Source organism: Paralichthys olivaceus, chromosome 19 (genome assembly GCF_024713975.1).
Source record: "Paralichthys olivaceus isolate ysfri-2021 chromosome 19, ASM2471397v2, whole genome shotgun sequence".
Taxonomy (NCBI): Eukaryota; Metazoa; Chordata; class Actinopteri; order Pleuronectiformes; family Paralichthyidae; genus Paralichthys; species Paralichthys olivaceus.
In genome coordinates, this window is record NC_091111.1 from 1,330,749 (window position 1) to 1,349,276 (window position 18,528).

Below are 18,528 nucleotides of genomic sequence, written 5' to 3' on the forward strand. Positions count from 1 at the left end.
CTGGTTAGAGGACGACCGCTCGACCCCCTCTACCCCTGTTTGACAAGCCAAAATGTACTCAGACAAGGCCTGTAATCCCTTAAAGTGAAGCCATGGCTTTCTGGGTCCGTTTTTCACAGGGTATGATGGTAACTATAGGAATAGATGTTTGGATTTTATAGTAGGAGTAGATGTGAGGTAGGATTGAGGATAAAGCAGGCCATATGTTAGGGTGTGTGCGGTTTTACTGTTTACATTTATATATAATTATTATAATGAAGGGATTTAGATTGTGAGTCTTTTTTCTGATCCACACAGAAGGCGGCATTAATGCACCTAAAAGCTGGATGCCAACCATTGTAAAACAAGAAGAAGAAGCAGAAGAAGATGGCAGGAAGAATGGGACAGAGGAGATAAGGGCAGATATTTCATCGTAATCAAAAGAAATTGGTGAATTGAGAACAACCCCCAGAGAAAGAAAGGAAGATGTTATAGTATCAAGAATGAGGTTTGGTCATACAGGTCTAAACAGCACATTTAAGATAATGAACAGACATGTGAGTACATGTGAATCATATATTCTTAATCTGTCCATAATACCAGAGACAGACACTTAAAAACTCACTCCAAAGAAACAGTTGTATAACAGAATATTTATATATTACAGAGGGACTCGGGTGATGCAGGATATATTCAGGTTTCTAAAAATCACTGGACTCTATTACATAGTTTATCTAAATATAATTCAGACTCACACTCCTTTCCAGACGGTGGCGGTAATGCGCCGATAAGTTGTTTGCCAGGCGTCAGCCTCTAGAAGAAGTCAGCATGGCGGTGCTCCTTGAAACGACACTGGGCGACATAGTAATAGATTTGTTTACAGACGAAAGGCCTAAAAGTAAGAAAACCAAGCCACTGCTACATCATGAGAGTTAACGTCGTGTACGGGTCGTTTGTGGAGTAAACTAGAAAGATGGATTTTCATGATAATCGCAGAATAACGACGTGCTAGCCAAGGCTGCTAGCTTGTTTGCTTCCTTTCATTGGCGTACGTTACAGTAGCTAACAGTTGATTCACCAACAGCAACAACTCTGGAATGAACTTACAGAAATTCTTATTTTCGTAAAGCTGAATAGATTTTAATATTCATTTGTTATTATTTGGTCAGATGTGATGACTCTGTTTATCTTTAGCCTCTGCTCTTCTTCTTGCAGCTTCCCTAAACTTTCTGAAATTATGCAAAATAAAATACTACAACTACTGCCTCATCCACAATGTTCAGGTAAGACTCGAGTTTTTGGCAGAGCTGTGAATGAGTCTTCTTGCTGTTGTCTGTTCAGACCTGTCACAGACTCGTGTTGACTGGCCTGAGGATGGCGGTGTGGTCACAGAGGAGATTTTGATTAGTTTTAAGCCTAGTTTATGCTTCTGCGTCACGTCGACGCCGTAGCTACGGCGTAGGTACGGCGTCGACGCAGACCCCTACGCCGTAGCCTGACGTGCACCTCCCAAAAATCCTAACTACGCGGACGTCGACGCGGACCGTAAGCGCTGTGATTGGTCCGCTCAGAACGTAAGTTCCGGCAGTTGCTTTTCCGGTCTTTCTTCCTCGTCGTAAAAACCAACTCCGCAAACGTTTTCTTTGTAGCTTGCGCTTCAACATTTGCAATATAAGCATTTGTTCTTCAATATTGATGAGCTCCAACAACAAATACAGCTGCTCCACCTCGGTCGCCATTGTTTACTGTTGTTTACTTTACGGAAGAAAAAGCGAGGATTCGGCTATAACCACACAAACACACCGCTACACCCCCTAGCGGCATGGCGGTGAATTGCAGAGCAACGCGTTCCCTCGACGCAGAACTTCGAATGCTCAACGACCTACGGCGTAGGTACGGCGTAGACGTGACGCAGAAGCATAAACTAGGCTTTAGACATGGACCAAAACAAACCCTCACATGTAGAGGAGTTTTCTTACCTCAGGCTGAGCACTGGATACACACAGATGCTTGTGAAAACTGAAGATGAGAGTAGAAGTTGTAGCCTTAGATTTATGTTGCAGGTTAATGCAACAGTGCTCATGTTCCATATTCCAATCATGAATCATCTAAGACAACTGCCACCAATTTAAAATGGAAGGGGGCTTTCATGCCCCATTTTACTTTTAGTGAGAAATGGATGTACCGCAGCAATCATTTAGTCGAGTGTTACATACAACAAAGAAATAATTCTTTATGAATGTGAAGATTTGACTAAGACTTGGCCTGTGTGATGATGTGATGGGCCTTCAAATATGTTTACTTAGTTTAACTTTTTACATTCACCTTGAAGTCCGCTGGTGAATATTTCAATATTGTGTATTGCATTTTTCATCAGCTCTCCATACAGTCATATTTTAACCAAATTCCTAAATATACAAACAAATCTTTACCGTCCAATTAAAAGTTGTGGTAAATATACACTGTTTCCTGCTTTTTCCATCCAAAGTGTGGTAGACATGCTTCATGTCATAATGTGCCTGTCTCCTCCACAGAGAGACTTCATTGTGCAGACAGGTGATCCCACTGGTACCGGCCGTGGTGGAGAATCTGTCTACAGGTCAGTCATCAGCTTACCTACTGAATTCTTTTGTTCTTTAATTTTTTTTATACACCCCCAGTTGAACAGATTTTCTCTTTTGTTTGTGTTTAGCAAACTCTATGGGGACCAAGCTTCCTTTTTTGATGTGGAGAAAGCACCACGCATCAAACACAAAAAGAGGGGGACTGTATCCATGGTGAACAATGGAAACGATCAGCATGGCTCTCAGGTGACAAGCATGTTATTTTATCTACAGTTGCCAAAAGATTCCAGATTAGACACAACAGGGAACTAGAAACTAAGTTAAAAATAACTTGTGTATCATGAATATTGTGAATCTTCTGATATGAAGTCCTGAGTATGTCCACGATTAAAATGCTTGCACATCAATGGTGTGTTACTGTCAGATTCAAATTATTTTAAAACCTTAAATTGATAGTAATATATTAAGTCTTGTTGTGATTTGGTGTGATTTTATAAGTGGTCTACGATGTGTTGGCATTTGTTTTTATAGATATGACACACAGTGTACTTAATCTGTTGGTATCTTTGTCCTTAGTTTCTTATTACAACTGGTGAGAACCTGGACTACTTGGATGGAGTCCATACTGTGTTTGGGGAAGTTACAGAAGGCTTAGATGTCTTGACCAAAATCAATGAGACCTTTGTTGACAAGGACTTTTTCCCATTTCAGGATATCAGGTGAGGTGGCTCTATTGTGTATTAAGTGAATGGCACTTGTGTTGTCAAGGTCAGAGGTTTTATTCCAACAATAACATAAATCAACAAAAATATGTGTATTTGTAGTTTCTCAGAAAAAAACTTAAGTATTACAGTGATGGGAAAATAATGCATCCTTTTCTTCAGGATAAATCACACAGTGATACTGGAAGACCCATTTGATGATCCTCCTAACCTGCCCATCCCTGATCGCTCACCCGAGCCCACCACAGAGCAGCTAGATGTGAGTACTCTGCCACTGTTTGACATGTTAAAGGGGGCATGTGATATGACCAAAATCTTATATCCCAATAGAGGTCACTTCATATTCAGATAACTCCCAGTCAACTAAATTGTTTCCTTGGGTTTGCAGATGTTAAATTGTAGCAGGCAGCTTTGTCATGTGTTGTGTCTCATGCTAAAGCCTATTGCAGTGTCTGAGTGTGGGGTTTGTTTTTCAGCTCTCCACGGACTCTAGTGTCTCTCATCCATAGTCTGGCTTTGTGATAGAAGTAGCTCCTCTTTTAGGAATGATTCTCTAGTTTTCTCTCGGCTGGTCTAGTCCTTCTCTTTCTGTGTCATGTTCACTCTCCTCCATGTTTGTTTGTGTCGCCTTCACACAAATTCCCTGCATCCGTGTTGTGTGGAGAAACACAAAGCATCATCAAAATGAGGAAAAATATGATAGTAAGGGAATTTTGGGGTAAAAATAAATATATGCAATATTTGACAACTGACATTTGTCTACCATCACATGATATACAGTTATATCAAACTGCTCTGTATAAAAGTGTTTGTTCTGGTGTTGCGTAGGGGACCTTTGTGAAATCTGATTAATGTCCTCATTAAGATATGTCACTTAAGTAAGCCTTGGTTTAGGCTGAAGACTACAAGTGTGAAAATAAAAAAGCTCTGATAGTTTTGGATACATTAGCTGCCTGCTACTTGCGTCATAATCATCAATCTTAACCCTGCAGTCAGAAGTCAAGCTACATTGATCTGAAGGTTTCTGCATGTCAATATACGGTAAAAAGCAACATCAGGTTACTTAATACATGTTCAGTCCAAATTAATCAATCAATCAATCAGATTTTATTTGTATCGCCCATATTCACAAATCACAATATGTCTCATAGGCAAATCAGCCTGAAAACACACTCTGAACATCTGAAAGGATGAATAAAGAAGACAAAAAAGAAGGAAAATGTGTATGATAACTAAACATTCTGTGCAGAGTGGCAGAATTGGAGCTGACGAAGTGATTGACGATACAGAAGGGAAAAAGGCCGAAGAGCTTGAGGAGAGGCTGAAGGAGAATGAGGCCAAGACTCAGGCCATCCTGCTGGAGATGGTGAGAAGAAGAAATCAGATCTTATCTTTTCCGCTAAAGAGGAGTTTTTTCCAGACAATTCTTACCCACGCTTATTCCAGGTAGGGGACCTCCCTGACGCGAACGTGAAACCTCCAGAGAATGTGCTGTTTGTGTGCAAACTGAACCCAGTGACCACAGATGAGGACCTGGAAATCATTTTCTCCCGCTTTGGGGTCATAAAAAGGTGACGCTAACCTTTTATTCTGACATAATGCTAGACTGTAACTGAAACTAATAATGCGGGTAATTTCATAGATATTAGTTTATGTGAAAATTGTATATGTGCTGCATTTAGCTTTAGTTCTACATTATATTTTGAACTAACTGTTGATGAATTTCTTATGACACTGTTGTAGCTGTGAGATCATCAGAGACTGGAAAACAGGAGATTCCCTCTGTTACGCTTTTATTGAGTTTGACAAGGTAAGTTTATCCACATTTTCTGTACATAATATCTGAGTGAGGTGTATTCAGTGCATTCAGACAGTTTTCAGACCCCTTTACTTTTTAATATACTTTTTTTTAAATATCCCATAATGACCATAAGGAAGTAAAGTATTCAGACACTTTGCTTTGAATCCTGTTTACCTCTGAGATGTTTCTACAACGTGATACTATCTGAATGTACTGTATTTGTACGTGCTGCACATGTCTATGTAAAGTATGTCGGAATGTGTTTACAGTTCAGTACACTTCAGCTTTTTGGGAAATACGCACACTCGCATTCTTTCTGAGAGCGAGCTTATGCTAATGTGTCTCTGACAGTTCAGGGCTGTTGTCACAATATAGGTAGCCTAGCTTAGCATGGAGATTGTTCCGAGTGAAATCCAGCCTGTGTTAAAACCAAGCAAGAGACGTGTTTTGTTTAAGGTACCAATGAGTTCTGAAATACAATCCAAGAAGTCCAGATCCGTGAATTAGAGGGCTTCTCACAAACCAAAATACACAGCAGGATTTTTCCTTTGGGAGACGAAACACCATTCATGTTACAAAGTAACCCACTGGGAATATGTGCTTAGATTTAAATGTACTAAATAAATATTTTAAAAGCTATGTTTTTGAAGCATATGTTTTAACTCTGAAAACGGACATCCTGGGGGCAGCCCTTAACTTCCTACAGGAGTTTTTTGTATGATTGTTTTTGAATTAATCTAAAGCTAAAACAATAATAGTTAGAGCATTCATTGTTTTTACAGCAGAAAGCCAAACGCCTGCTACTTTTATACCATCACATTATATTGATGATGTCATTATGTTTAGTTAAAGGTCCAGTGTGTAAGATTATGGTGAAAGGGATCTTTTGTCAGAAATTTAACATAAATTAATTCTAGTGATGTTTTCACTGGTGTGTTTCATCTAAATTATACAAATTGTTGTTTTCTTTACCATAAAGTGGGCCCTTCATATTTAAATACTTTATATTTACATCAAGGGGGTCCTCTCTAAGGAGGCCTCCATGTTTGTTTACAGTGTCCAAACTGGACAAACTAAAACCTTTTGAGTTTTTATAACAACTGAAGGATTCCACAGGTTCTCTTTCATGTTTGGAAGGGGAGGATGAGGTGAGGGGTGTTCAGCTGCAACATGACACTTCACCATTAGAACCTTTAAGTGTGAAATATGCTGATAATGCGAGGTGTTGCCAAAGAGTGGCTGAACAGGAGTAGAGAGAAATGTTCATATCTCAAAAACAAAAAATAACCATAGTTCAAACTACTTATGGGGAGTTAAGTAATACTTTGTTCATGTTTCTATATTTACAAATCTGTCAATATGGCTCATGTATTTATGAAACTTTAGTGACATTTTTGGTATAATTTCTAACACAATTTCAATACTTTCCTTATTGATTAAGAGATGTGAAGCATTTGAAGATGCTCTTCTCTATACTAAATTATCAGTATGAAAATATGAGTGAAACAATTCTAGAATCGTCAATGAAGAGAAGTAAACGTAAAGTAATGTGCTCCCTGGAGTAGTTTTGATTTTGTTCATGTAAACTCTGACTATGGGTCAGATTTGATAGCGCCGTCTCACAATTCCCTGTTCTCTCTCTATTCTCTTCTTCCGTCAATTAATCATTGATGGAATAACCTGTCAATGTATGGTGCATCGAACACCATTAATTGCAGTTCAAGCAGACTTTTGTGATACGTATATAGCGCATGTTGATATGACAATGATGATACATTTTCAATATATCAGACAGCCCATATTATAAGACAGTTATCTCATGAAAGTGACAGCTGGAAAACCCCATGCATTATGTGAATAATGCAAATCAGGCATTCATAAACTTCTTGTTATTATATTGACAGTAATCACATGGGTTGTTATCACATGGAGTCACAATGAGAAGCAGAAGTTATATAGATATATTTATGATGAAGCTGTCCATCATGGAAGTAAAACATAAAAACCATTGGTGTGTTGGACTTCCCTGTGGTAATATTTTGAACCAACACCTTTACTTTTCAATGAGGAAGTCCAAGTGCAGTATTAGTTCTGTCAGTGGTTTGAAGCGGCTGCAGACCTTCATGAACTACATTCAAAAGAGGCAACTCCTGAAATAAGGTTCAACCAAATTATCAATCTGTTTCCCCCAGTCAGTGAGTTACAAGCAACCTTTGCATGGAGCTCACTTTCAATACGATTTTTTTTCCCCGAGTTTGTAAATGTTGAGTTTGGGAAGAAGTTAATGAGAAAGTTAGTTAGTAAAATGACTGGTTTTAATCATGAGTTTTGTTTTCCAGTCATTCAATTAGAAGTGTATTTGCACCATGGCGTTCATCTTTGCTTGTACATAAACTAATGTGATGTAGAAATTGGAGCTGCAGTGATAGGTCAGTTCTTTGATTGCTGATCCACAGACAACTGTAGTAGTCTGTAGTATTTTAGTCCTTTTGTCAAGAAAAATGACAAAAGGACTTTCTGGGTTCTCTGGGTTCAAAATATTTCTGCTTGTTTCTGAATCTCTGTGGTTTTAGGCTGTTGGTCGAGCGTAAGAGAAGACATCATCTTAGACTACTGGACAGCTTGATTTAATTTTTGCAAATGAACTAAGAAAATAATCGGTGGTTTTATCAGTGATTTAATGAATAATTGTGAAAATAACCAACTTGTAATCAATGTATGTGTGCCTGACATTAACTTCTGTCACACTTTGGTTTCTGGCTCCACAGCAAGACGATTGTGAAAAGGCCTATTTCAAAATGGACAACGTGCTCATTGATGATCGACGCATTCACGTGGACTTCAGCCAGTCAGTCGCAAAGATCAAATGGAAAGGGAAAGGTACTTGCGGTGAAGCCTTTGTGTTTTACTTTGTTTGAATGGCTCTTTATGTTCTATCAGGTTACTTTAAGGGCTGGGTATCGCCTTTCATTTCCCAAATAGATAAATGTCCCATCCACAAGGTTCCAATTCAATTAGAATTACAATTCAATGTAGATTTGCTTCTAAGAATGGACAGAGCCATTTCATTCATGTGCTTTTTCTTTAACATGACTATCAAGTGCTTTCATTCGGGCAGATGGTGCAGACAGTGTTCTCTAGATCAAGTCAACTTCCCTGAATAGTTCAACCAATCCTGTAAATTTACTATATATACATTCAGCATCAGTGTATTATAAAGATTGCCTAACCAAGCAAAACTACCTTTGAGAAACACACTATGCACTCTACTCAAAAGCATTTCACATCTGCACAGATGTAGTTGGGATTGTCACTTCACTAAAATGTTTGTGTGTTAGTAAAACATTGTGTGACTCTTCCTCCAGTATATTGTTGAATAATGGAAGTCGCGTCAGTTTTTTGGGGTTGCATAGAATTGGAAGGTGACTTCAACACAAATGTCTTTAGCAGTGGGCTGTTTGTTTTTGCAGATTGTGCTTGTGATGTCTTATTAAGATTTGTTAGTCTAGGTTGCACATCTTCCATATGGCTTTGCTTTTGACTAAACTCCAACCTGACATCTGTCTTAAAGACTTAGTGTCTCATGTGGCAAGATCTTGTTGCATTAGAATGTCAAGTCAGATTAAAGTGATTAAAGTTCCATGCTTCCATGTGAACTGGCCAAAGAGAGTAACAGGCAAATATTAATGATAATAAGATTGGATCGGTGTCTTTGATTTTTAATAAATACATTTTTAACCATCAAGTACACCTATTTCTTCATTTAATGTTACTGTCCTGCTCATCTTCAACTTTTACATTAAGAAAGAGTTTACAGTCACAACTTTCTGTTTCCTAGGTGGGAAGTATACTAAAGATGACTTCAAAGCCTACGAGAAGGACGTGGAGAACAAATCCAAACTGGCTCTCAAGGATCAAGTGAAGCCTAAACAAGAGTATCCTTGTGTTGAAGGCTGTGAGTTAATTTTCCAGTTTTACCACTTCATGTCATACCATTTTATTCTGAAGTATTTAACTATAGAGCCTCTGTTGTAGTGGCCATGTGCCTTTTTCTACTGATTTATTTAGACATGGGTCAGAAAACATCAGAACTATCTGTCTGGAGCCCTTTTAAATGCAAATAATAGGCTGTTATTCTAAAAAAAGACTCATTTTGGTGTGTGTTTATTTTTACCTTAATTTTTAGAATAGCTGCACAGATCAACAATTCTGTCATGAGTGGTTTTCCACACCTCACTATCTTCTGACCTTCCATGAAACTAGCAGCAGTAATGGAGTTTAGAGATCTACCTTTCCTCTGCTCCGCTTTACATATTCAGCAAATGCAGTGCGCTTGTTCTCGAAATGTCTTTGAACATTTGAACGCTGCTGATCAAACTTTCCAGTTCAGTAGTAGTGGAGGTGAATGAAAACAAATCTGTCCACATGGATGGAAGATGTCCTGGAGTTTTCCCTAATTTTCTCCAAAAGTTCCAAGTATGATCTGCTAATAGAGGAGGACCAGGAGGCGACAAGCCATTGGCACTCAGAGAAGAAGCACAAGGAAAAGAGGCACCATCATCATTCTGGTGATGAGGACAGCAGGAAGACCAAAAAGCACAAGGTATCTGTTCTGTACATCTCCGCTTTCACACATTTATTTAATCTCTAAGTTCCCTGAGCCAACAAAACAAGTCTGTAACACTGTCTTCTATTCTGACTTTGGTAACACTATAAGGATCGAGGAAATATGCTGGAGGACGTACGTTGTAGGGTTGTCTTCTTGTATCTCAAGAGGACCTCAAGGGACAAACATTCACTTGGACTGAAGGATGAACTGATTTGATTTTGGTGGTCTAAGGTCAAAAGGTCAATGTCATGTTAGCCTTACAAAACACATATTTTGCCTTGTGAATGTGATGTATCAGGAACACCTCAGGGAATTCTTTCAGTTTTGGCTTACATTCGCTTGGACTCACTGATTAACTGAATTTTATGCTGTTATCGAACTATGCCGTGCAGATAGGTGTTTGTTATTTTACCTTTAGACATGCGCTGGACTCTAAAAACAAAAACACATGATCTCCGCAGCAGAATTAATGTGTTGCATCCTGCCTCTTCCTGCTGCACCGCCCCTCACCTCAACACTCAAAGGATTTCTGTGCTGTTTATAAATGCGTCTGAGCAGAATGTACATATGTGAAAGGCAAACTCTGGGAAAAGTCCAGACCCAATTGTGTGGATTGTGTCTCCTCTCTGAAAACGGCATCAGTTAAATGTGTGACATAACTGAAACACAGTTTAACACAATACAATTCAGTGTGTGTAATCATAAATGCAAAGAATGGTGTAAGAATGCTTTATCAGCATAAAGCGTCTCGTTCAAAAGATGTCAAGTCAACTTCTCAAGCTTTCATCTCCACATCTGAGCATCAGAATCAGCTAACATGAGGTTGATTACACATTACCCTGCCATGCTTTTATAATTTCATTCTGTTTGGTGCAGCTGAAGAAAGACAGTGTAGTGATTGCACTTCAAAGTGTAACTGAACTTCACATAGCTTCTCATTTAACCTCCAGCAGCCTGTAAAACAGTTCTGTGTAAGTGTGTTCAGATCAGGATTTTTTGGGCCGATCACAGGGTCTGTGGCGCCTGACTAACATGCGTCCTGGGTTTTCTAAGTAAATGGTAAATGGTTTGTATTTATATAGCTCTTTTCTAGTCTTTAGATTTAGATTTCCTTTATTGTCCCTCAGTGGGGAAATTCACATGTTACAGCAGTAGCACAAGATTTAACTCCAAAGAGAGGACAAACAAACAAGCAAACAGAAACACACAACATCAGGTAGTATATATAGCAGCAGTTGTACATGGGCAAATAGCAAAATTTTTAAATTGTACTGTGGTTATTGCAGTGGTTAATTGCACATTGCGTGTGTGTGTGTGGTCTACTGGGGGGGGGTCAGACCTGGTTGTTAAATAGTCTGACAGCAGCGGGAAGGAAGGACCTACGATATCTCTCCTTCACACACCTGGGGTGAAGGAGTCGGTCACTGAAGGAGCTGCTCAGTGCAATGATGGTGTCCTGCATGGGGTGGGAGACATTGTCCAACATTGATGATAGTTTCGTCATCATCCTCCTCTCTCCCACCACCTGCACTTGATGACCACTCAAAGCTTGTTTGCCATTCATACAGTGCATCTATTAGCAGCACTTTTTGTTCTATGAGGGGCAATTCAGGGTTCAGCCTCTTGCCCAAAGACACTTCGGCATGCACATCGGAAAGACTGGGAATCAAACTGCTGACCTTCCGGTTGGAGGACCACTCTACCCCTCAGCCACAGCTGCCCAAAGTGACCACCTTTGATCAGATTTCTCTTCCCTGTTCTTGATGCAAATAAACACTACAGGCCTGAATTTACAATTGCTCATAGATGGAATTTCACAAAGTTTATAAAGATTCTCTCCATTCAACAACGTCAATTACATCACCAGTACAGCAAATGGTGAGCAGACAGCTTATGTTTCATGTGTTCTTATCCTTAAATGTGGCCTCAGGCTGAATGTGGTCTGAGCGGTCAGATCGCCGATCAAACTAATTAGAAGGAATTTGGGCTGATACCGATCTGTGGCAGATCATCGCAGCACCCTTAGTTCTCTCTCTACTGAAACCAGACTGCTTCTCTCACAGTGACAGATGCTGAAGGTTGTGTTGGGCACTAAGGATTTAGTGATGGAGTCAACATGTTGTGTGGTATCACATGCTTATGTCTCTATTGATTGCTGATTAATTGATTGCTCTCTGAAATCTACATTTGTTTGAGTCACCCTGACAAGGTTGTTAAGTTTTTAAAGCTGGAGTTTCACACAAAGGCCTCCAGTCTCTTCACTATAGCTGAGTCATCAACCTGTCACTTGCACATCAGAGCCAACGCCTAGGGAGGAGCAGTATTCAAGTCCTTTTCCCATATGATGAAACAATTTAACAACTGAGCATTGGAATCAGGAAATAAAAATAAGATTTAAAAAAACCTGCAACAGGGAAGCAATAACAAATGTCTGATTACATTTACCTACATTAATTCAAATCTTTTGTTTTATATTTTTTATATGTTTTATGTTTTTAAGTTGTAACCCAGTAGAGAATAGAGATACAGGCAGGACAGGATGTGCATCGATATAGATACTGTGCTGTACGTGAATTTATTTTAACGTTGCATTGGTACAGAGGTTGCTTTGTAGCACAGGCCACAAAGTTGTAGCATCAGTAAACATCTGTTTCCATCTCAGAACACATTCATAGTTCAATTCCTAATCATTTTGCATACAAGGCACACAAATTCCAAAACATGAAACAAACATAAACAACAACAAGCTCTCTTTAATTTGAAAGTAGTTTTTCTCTAATTTTGTCACAGGCTCATTTTTTTGCATATAAAACAGCCCAGAAAATAGTGCTTCATTTTCTGTCATCATAGTTAATTTACCAAGTTGTAATGTCTCGAGGTAACTTCAGGCAAAGATCTGGATTTCCAGTTGGACGAAGCTATGAGGGGGAAACACTTCTGGAGTCAAGGGGTAAACTTCGTTAGAGCAGAATCCAGTACTTCTCTGAGAAATGAACAAACAAGTAGTTTTTGCTGAAGTAAAAGACAAGCCTGTGTGTGTTGTTTCTGAGAACATGGTTGCAGTCATGAGAAAGGTCAATCTCAAGCTCATTACAGCCAGAAACTTGCATGTGGGAAGGATAAGGTCATTGCTCTTCGGCAGCATTCGGGTGCCCAAAAGCAGATTTCACAAGACCACATTCTGACTAACATGGTAATACACTGCTCAATAATAATTTCACAATATAACACCAAGTCAGTTAAACTTGAGAGATATCAATCTGTTCATTTAGGAAGCACAAGTGATTGTGAATCAATTTCACTGCTTTGGTGGACATTAAAGTGACAACAGGTGCAATGGAGAGGAACAAGCAAGACAACGCCCAAAGAGAGAATAGTTTTCTATGTGGTGGCCACAGACAGTTGTTCTCCTCATCCTTCCTGACTGATTCTTTTCTAGTTTTGTGTTCTGCTGGTGTCCTTGTCGGCAGGACCGATATCTTTCCTCCTCTGTGCGAGGAGCAACAGGAGGAGCACTGCCAGTGCCCTATAAAATGACCTCAAACATTCAACGTTAGCTGCCTGTACCATCATCCAGCATGGCCGGTGTAGTGGTGGGTCAGTGATGGTCTGGGGAGGCAGATCCTTGGAGGGCTGCACAGACCTCCATGTCGTAGCCAGGAATACCCTGACTGCTTAGGTACTGGGATGAAATCCTCAGCTGGTGCAATGGGGCCCTGGGTTCCTCCTGGTGCATGTAGAGGCCATACACTCTACTGAGACACATTATGAGTTCCGGACTTTCTGCAGACTTTATGCTAGGGGTCCAGCTGGAGAAAGTCTGCAGAAACTCCAGAGGCTCTCACTCGGACATTTGGTTCACACATACAGCCCCTCCAGTCTGGAGGAGCTCCAGAGTTAAGTTGTGTGTCCGAAAGCAGCTTAAGTCACCCGCTCATGTCTTCTCTTACATGTCCAGGACAATGAGAAGAGCCAGAGAGACAGAAAAACAGGCCGCCAGCATTCCCGCTCCCGCTCCCGCTCCAGAGACAGGGACAACAAACACAGCAGGTCCAGGGGCAAACATGGGAAGGAGGGACGCAGCAAAGGCCACAGCTACAAGGACAGGAGCTGCAGCCGCTCCCCGAAGAAGTCCAAGGATAAAGAGAGGAGTAGATACAGATGAAGGAGGGTAGAGAACAACAGAGGATCATCTTAATCTTACTGAATATCTTTGTGGCAGAGAAGAGTGGAACTGTATTCAGCATGAATAATATGACATCTAAATGTCCTCAGGTCTAAACCACTGACTTCCCTCAAAATAACTTTACCTTGACTTTGAAAAAGATCGGCTGATTCTCACGTCCTGAGAAATGTTTTTTATGCATATATTAAAAGGTTTCCATAAACTGACAGTTTCCGTGTCACTTTTATCATATCTGTATTTTTTTTTTTTTTTAACACCGTGACAGACTTCCCCATCTGAATGTTACTTACTTCCTCCTCTGACACGCTGCCCAGTTTAGAACAAAGAAGACAGATGATTAATGTTACCTTTTGACTTGACGTTTTTAACAGGTGGGTGTTATACATTCATAGCGTGGGTATGGAAAATTGCATGATTGAGTATGTCCCAGCCACAGTGCTGAGTAAATTCTCCGGTGTCTCCCTCCACCCACCTCATAGAGCTGCATGATGGTGCTACAGTGTCTCAAAGCGTCAGAGCTCATAAGGCAAATACAGTTAATGTTTTTAGGTGTGATGGGATAAGATAGAATATTTTGCTGATGAGAGAGGAATTACTAAGTGTACCTGTCACCTGTCCATGTGATAGACAGTCACAGGAAGCTGTGTATAACATGAAGTAAAACTTGTATGTGGTATATGTTGAGAGGCTCAGATATTATAAATGAGAACTGAGAACACTCAGAAGGTGTGCTGTAATTACATGGGATGTCAATTAGAAAAAGCGAATGTAATAAACCTTTAAATTTGTTTCAAGAAACTAATTGGTTCACTTTGAAATATTTTGATGTCATTCAAGACACTGATGTAATTAATCAACTACAGATGTAATTATACTCAAATATCATGTCAGCTATAATAGTCAAATAATAATAGCTATTACCTGATTGTTCTACACTTGGTAGTTTAACTTGAAATGATTTCCTACGAGGCATTACAGGTGTGTAGATACAATCATTAAGTTGAATTCTCAGTTGTAACAGCAGATCTAAGCTCAAGGATTGAATATGTCATTTTTCAGTGAGAGTCACCACACAATGCTGCGAATTTCCCCAAAATACATAGTCGTTTAGTGGGTGGAGGGGGTTGAATGGAAAGAGGTCTTCCACAGTGAACAGTTTAAGAAGTGAAAGATCAGTCAGAGCTTAGGGGAAAGAGAAGGGTTGCGCAGCTTCCCACAGGTGGAGGCTCGAGTGGAGACTTCCCCAGCCTCCTCCTACATTCGATGCACTCAACTTTCTAGAAAGTCACAAAGCACACACCAAGGTGAGGCCTCGAAATAAAACACAAGTGTGCTGAGTAGTTTGTCAAGGATTTGTTTTATTGACCAGAGCCTGAGGTGTTGCACACGTCCCTCTACTCGTCATCAGATCGTGTCTTTGTCCGCATTCTTCTCCACTGTTTTGCTCTCTTATTTGTTTCATTGGCATGTGTACTTAAGGAAAGCAAGAGCTGTCACACACTACTGTTACTCCAAATTCCCGACATAGAGTATGAACACATGCAGTACCTTCAGTTATACATTCACTGATTCACGTTCATATATAGAACTCAAACTTCTGCTGTGTTTTCTCTCCCTTTCTCATTGGAGGGTTGTAATTTTATGATTTTATGATATTTATTATCATTCGTTTCTGACCTCTGGTCTCTCACAGAAGGAAGTGACAAAGAGAAAGTATAGACATACATTTCACAGCATATGCCTTATGTTCACTAGATAAGGCAATTATACATGTTTAACTTTTTTTAATAACTCATTTAGCAGAATGCAGAGTTTACAGGAACTGTTGTTTTCAAGCTCTGTCACACTGATAATATTATAGTGATACTAAAAGATCAGCAACATTGATAGCAGCACCAGCTCAACATGATAATACAAATAATCATAATAATGGATGGATCCTATAGCACGAGGACAAACATACCGTATATGAGGAAATATGATCAATATGTACATCGTATTTATTTGCATCATTTATATTTACATATACATTTACTCATTTACGCTGTTATCCAAAGGGACTCAACAACTGTTAGACAGCAAAGAAGCATCAGTACCATTAAGTACCAAGTTCTCATAATCTGCTCATCAAGACAATGTGTTTTTCTGCTCACCTCAAACAGTCGAGGCAGATGAACGCCCACATTGAGTCTGGTTCTAGAGGTTTCTCCCTGTTAACGAGGGAGTTTTTCTCTCCACAGTCGCCAAAGTGCTGCTCATTGTGAGAACTGTTGGGTTTCTCTATATTAATAAGATTTTAACGTCTTGACCTTCTGTGTAACGTGCCTTCAGATACAGTATATTATGATTTGGAGCTATACAAATAAAATTGGATTGACTTGGATGTGTGGAAGATCAGGTAAAGAAGTCACAGGAAGATTTGACATGTTAGAGTGTTAGTTCTAGAAGACAGAGATGGACATCCTCTTTCTGAGAACACTTGGAAGCTTGTTCTATACAAATGAGAACAGTTGCCTGTTCCATATGCATGAAGGGAGGAGGAGGAATAGTCAAGGTAATTGGCTACTGTTCATTTTATACATTTGCATATCATCATGTTGTCATCCAACTTGTTTTTCTGACATCAGAGAAAATGGGTGTGTGGAAATCCACTGAAGCTTTGTGTGAGCACCCTCAGCAGTCTTTACCCTTGGCTCAACATTTCTCAGAATCAGGAGCAGTTCAGGTAAACTGCTGTGGTGTCAACTTACCCTTCTGGACAAAAACATTCAATATAATCACAACACGATCAATATTAAGAATATCTTGTCTATAATTGTCAAAGAAATATTGACTTGCTGGTGAGCTCTTTCAGCTGCACGTTGTTTGATTGAGGACTGAACGAGTGAATGACAGCAGTCCTCACTCATTGGAAGGACAGCTGACAGGATTTTAATTTCTCTTTATTTTAATATCACTCTGCTGCTTTCTAATGCTTTTAATGTTAAACTGTATCTCTTGGGTTGGATTAGACCTCATCTTGTAGTTTTGGGAATATTTCTGTCATGAAGTCATGGAACAGCCTGTAAAACATGAAACAGACCATGATGGTACATTATATTCCCCCTAGAATAATAATCATAAAGATCATAAAGCATAAAGATGCTCTAGTGGGGTGATATGGTACTATGAGCTCTTATAGGTATAAATGTGCCATATTATTAAGGCCCTTGTAGGTGAGGAAGAGAATTTTAAATTCTATTCTAAATTTTACTGGAAGCCAGTGTAGTGAAACTTATACAGGAGATATGTGAACTCTTTTCCTGGTTCTTGTCAGGACATGTGCTGCAGCATTTTGGACAAGCTGTAGTTGTTTAACAACTTCCTGCTGGAGCCTGATAATAAGGAATTACAATAATCAAGTCTGGGTGTATCTGGATGACAGCTGATGGTGGACTATGATTACTGACAATAACTCCATTATGTAACAAACTGTTTCTTCTAATCAATGTTGTAAATACTGTTAATTTGCTGATGTTCTCAGTTACACGTGGCATCTACTGCACGTCTGTCCGTCCTGGGAGAGGGATCCCTCGTGGCTCTCTCTGAGGTTTCTACAGAGTTGTTTTGGTAGTTTTTCCATACTCTTGTGGAGGGTCAGGGACAGAGGATGTCAGCACCTTGTCAAAGCTCTATGAGACAAATTGATGAATGAATATGGTTTATAGAAATAAAATATGACTGATTGATTGATTGAACAACAAGCTGCTGCTCTGACAGTAGTGGTGACTCTCAAATAGATTTGTCTAATAGGTCGCTAGTTTGGTCACTTGTTTTTTTTTTAATCAGATGATTGTGAATAGTCTGTAAATGTTGCATCAAACTGCCCGATGGAGTAATAGAAATTGTGTAACCCTGAAACCATAGCACCAGATTTATATTTGAACCATTTCTCATCTATTGATCTTTCTGAACTGACCTAACTAGTTTCATCATCTAAACCAACAACTTGTCAATTAGACTCTCTCCCAACTAGACTTTTTAAGGATGTTTTCCCACTAATTGACAGTTCCATATTAAATCAGATTAATATGTCTTTGTTAACCGGCTATGTACCACAAGCTTTTAGGTAGCTGTAATTAAACCTCTGCTTAAAAAGTCCACTCTTGATCCAGAGGTTTTAGCTAATTATAGACCCATATGATTACTTAGATAGTAACAGTTTGCTGGAAAAATTCCAGTCAGGATTTAGAATCCATCACAGCACAGAAACAGCACTATTGAAAGTCACTAATGACCTTTTCATGGCATCAGATGATGGACTTGTCTCTGTACTCGTCCTGTTGGATCTTAGTGCAGCATTTGACACCAGAGATCACAAGATCCTGTTACAGAGACTAGAACAACATTTAGGGATCAGAGGAACTGCACTAGACTGGTTTAAATCATCTTTATCAGATAGATTTCAATTTGTTAACGTCAACAATGACCCCTCCATGCACATGCAAGTTAATCATGGAGTTCCACTAGGTTCTGTCCTTGGACCGATACTCTTCACCGTATACATGCTCCTCTTAGGCAACATCATGAGAAAGCACCACATACACTTCCATTGTTACGCAGATGACACCCAGCTGTACATTTCTATGAAGCATGATGAATCTAATCACTTAGTTCAACTTCAGGAA

General features: G+C 39.5%; 1 protein-coding gene across 1 annotated transcript; it reads left to right on the forward strand.

Annotated features, from left to right (window-relative positions):
* Positions 1-726: 726 nt before the first annotated feature.
* On the forward strand, positions 727-14,063 carry ppil4 (peptidylprolyl isomerase (cyclophilin)-like 4). The gene is made up of 13 exons (XM_020091474.2): positions 727-877; positions 1,195-1,262; positions 2,514-2,578; positions 2,672-2,789; positions 3,120-3,262; positions 3,428-3,524; positions 4,515-4,631; positions 4,712-4,836; positions 5,009-5,075; positions 7,835-7,946; positions 8,905-9,001; positions 9,537-9,669; positions 13,634-14,063. The coding sequence occupies exons 1-13, from the start codon at positions 808-810 to the stop codon at positions 13,838-13,840; spliced, it is 1,419 nt and encodes a 472-aa protein (XP_019947033.1). The 5' UTR covers positions 727-807; the 3' UTR covers positions 13,841-14,063.
* Positions 14,064-18,528: the final 4,465 nt, after the last annotated feature.

Bases quoted from the DNA above. Each gene is read 5' to 3' on its own strand.
- ppil4 (XM_020091474.2), top strand. From the start codon at position 808: ATGGCGGTGCTCCTTGAAACGACACTGGGCGACATAGTAATAGATTTG. The intron at 1,263-2,513 runs GTAAGACTCGAG...TCTCCTCCACAG, and splicing joins GCCTCATCCACAATGTTCAG to AGAGACTTCATTGTGCAGAC. The intron at 4,837-5,008 runs GTGACGCTAACC...ACACTGTTGTAG, and splicing joins CGCTTTGGGGTCATAAAAAG to CTGTGAGATCATCAGAGACT.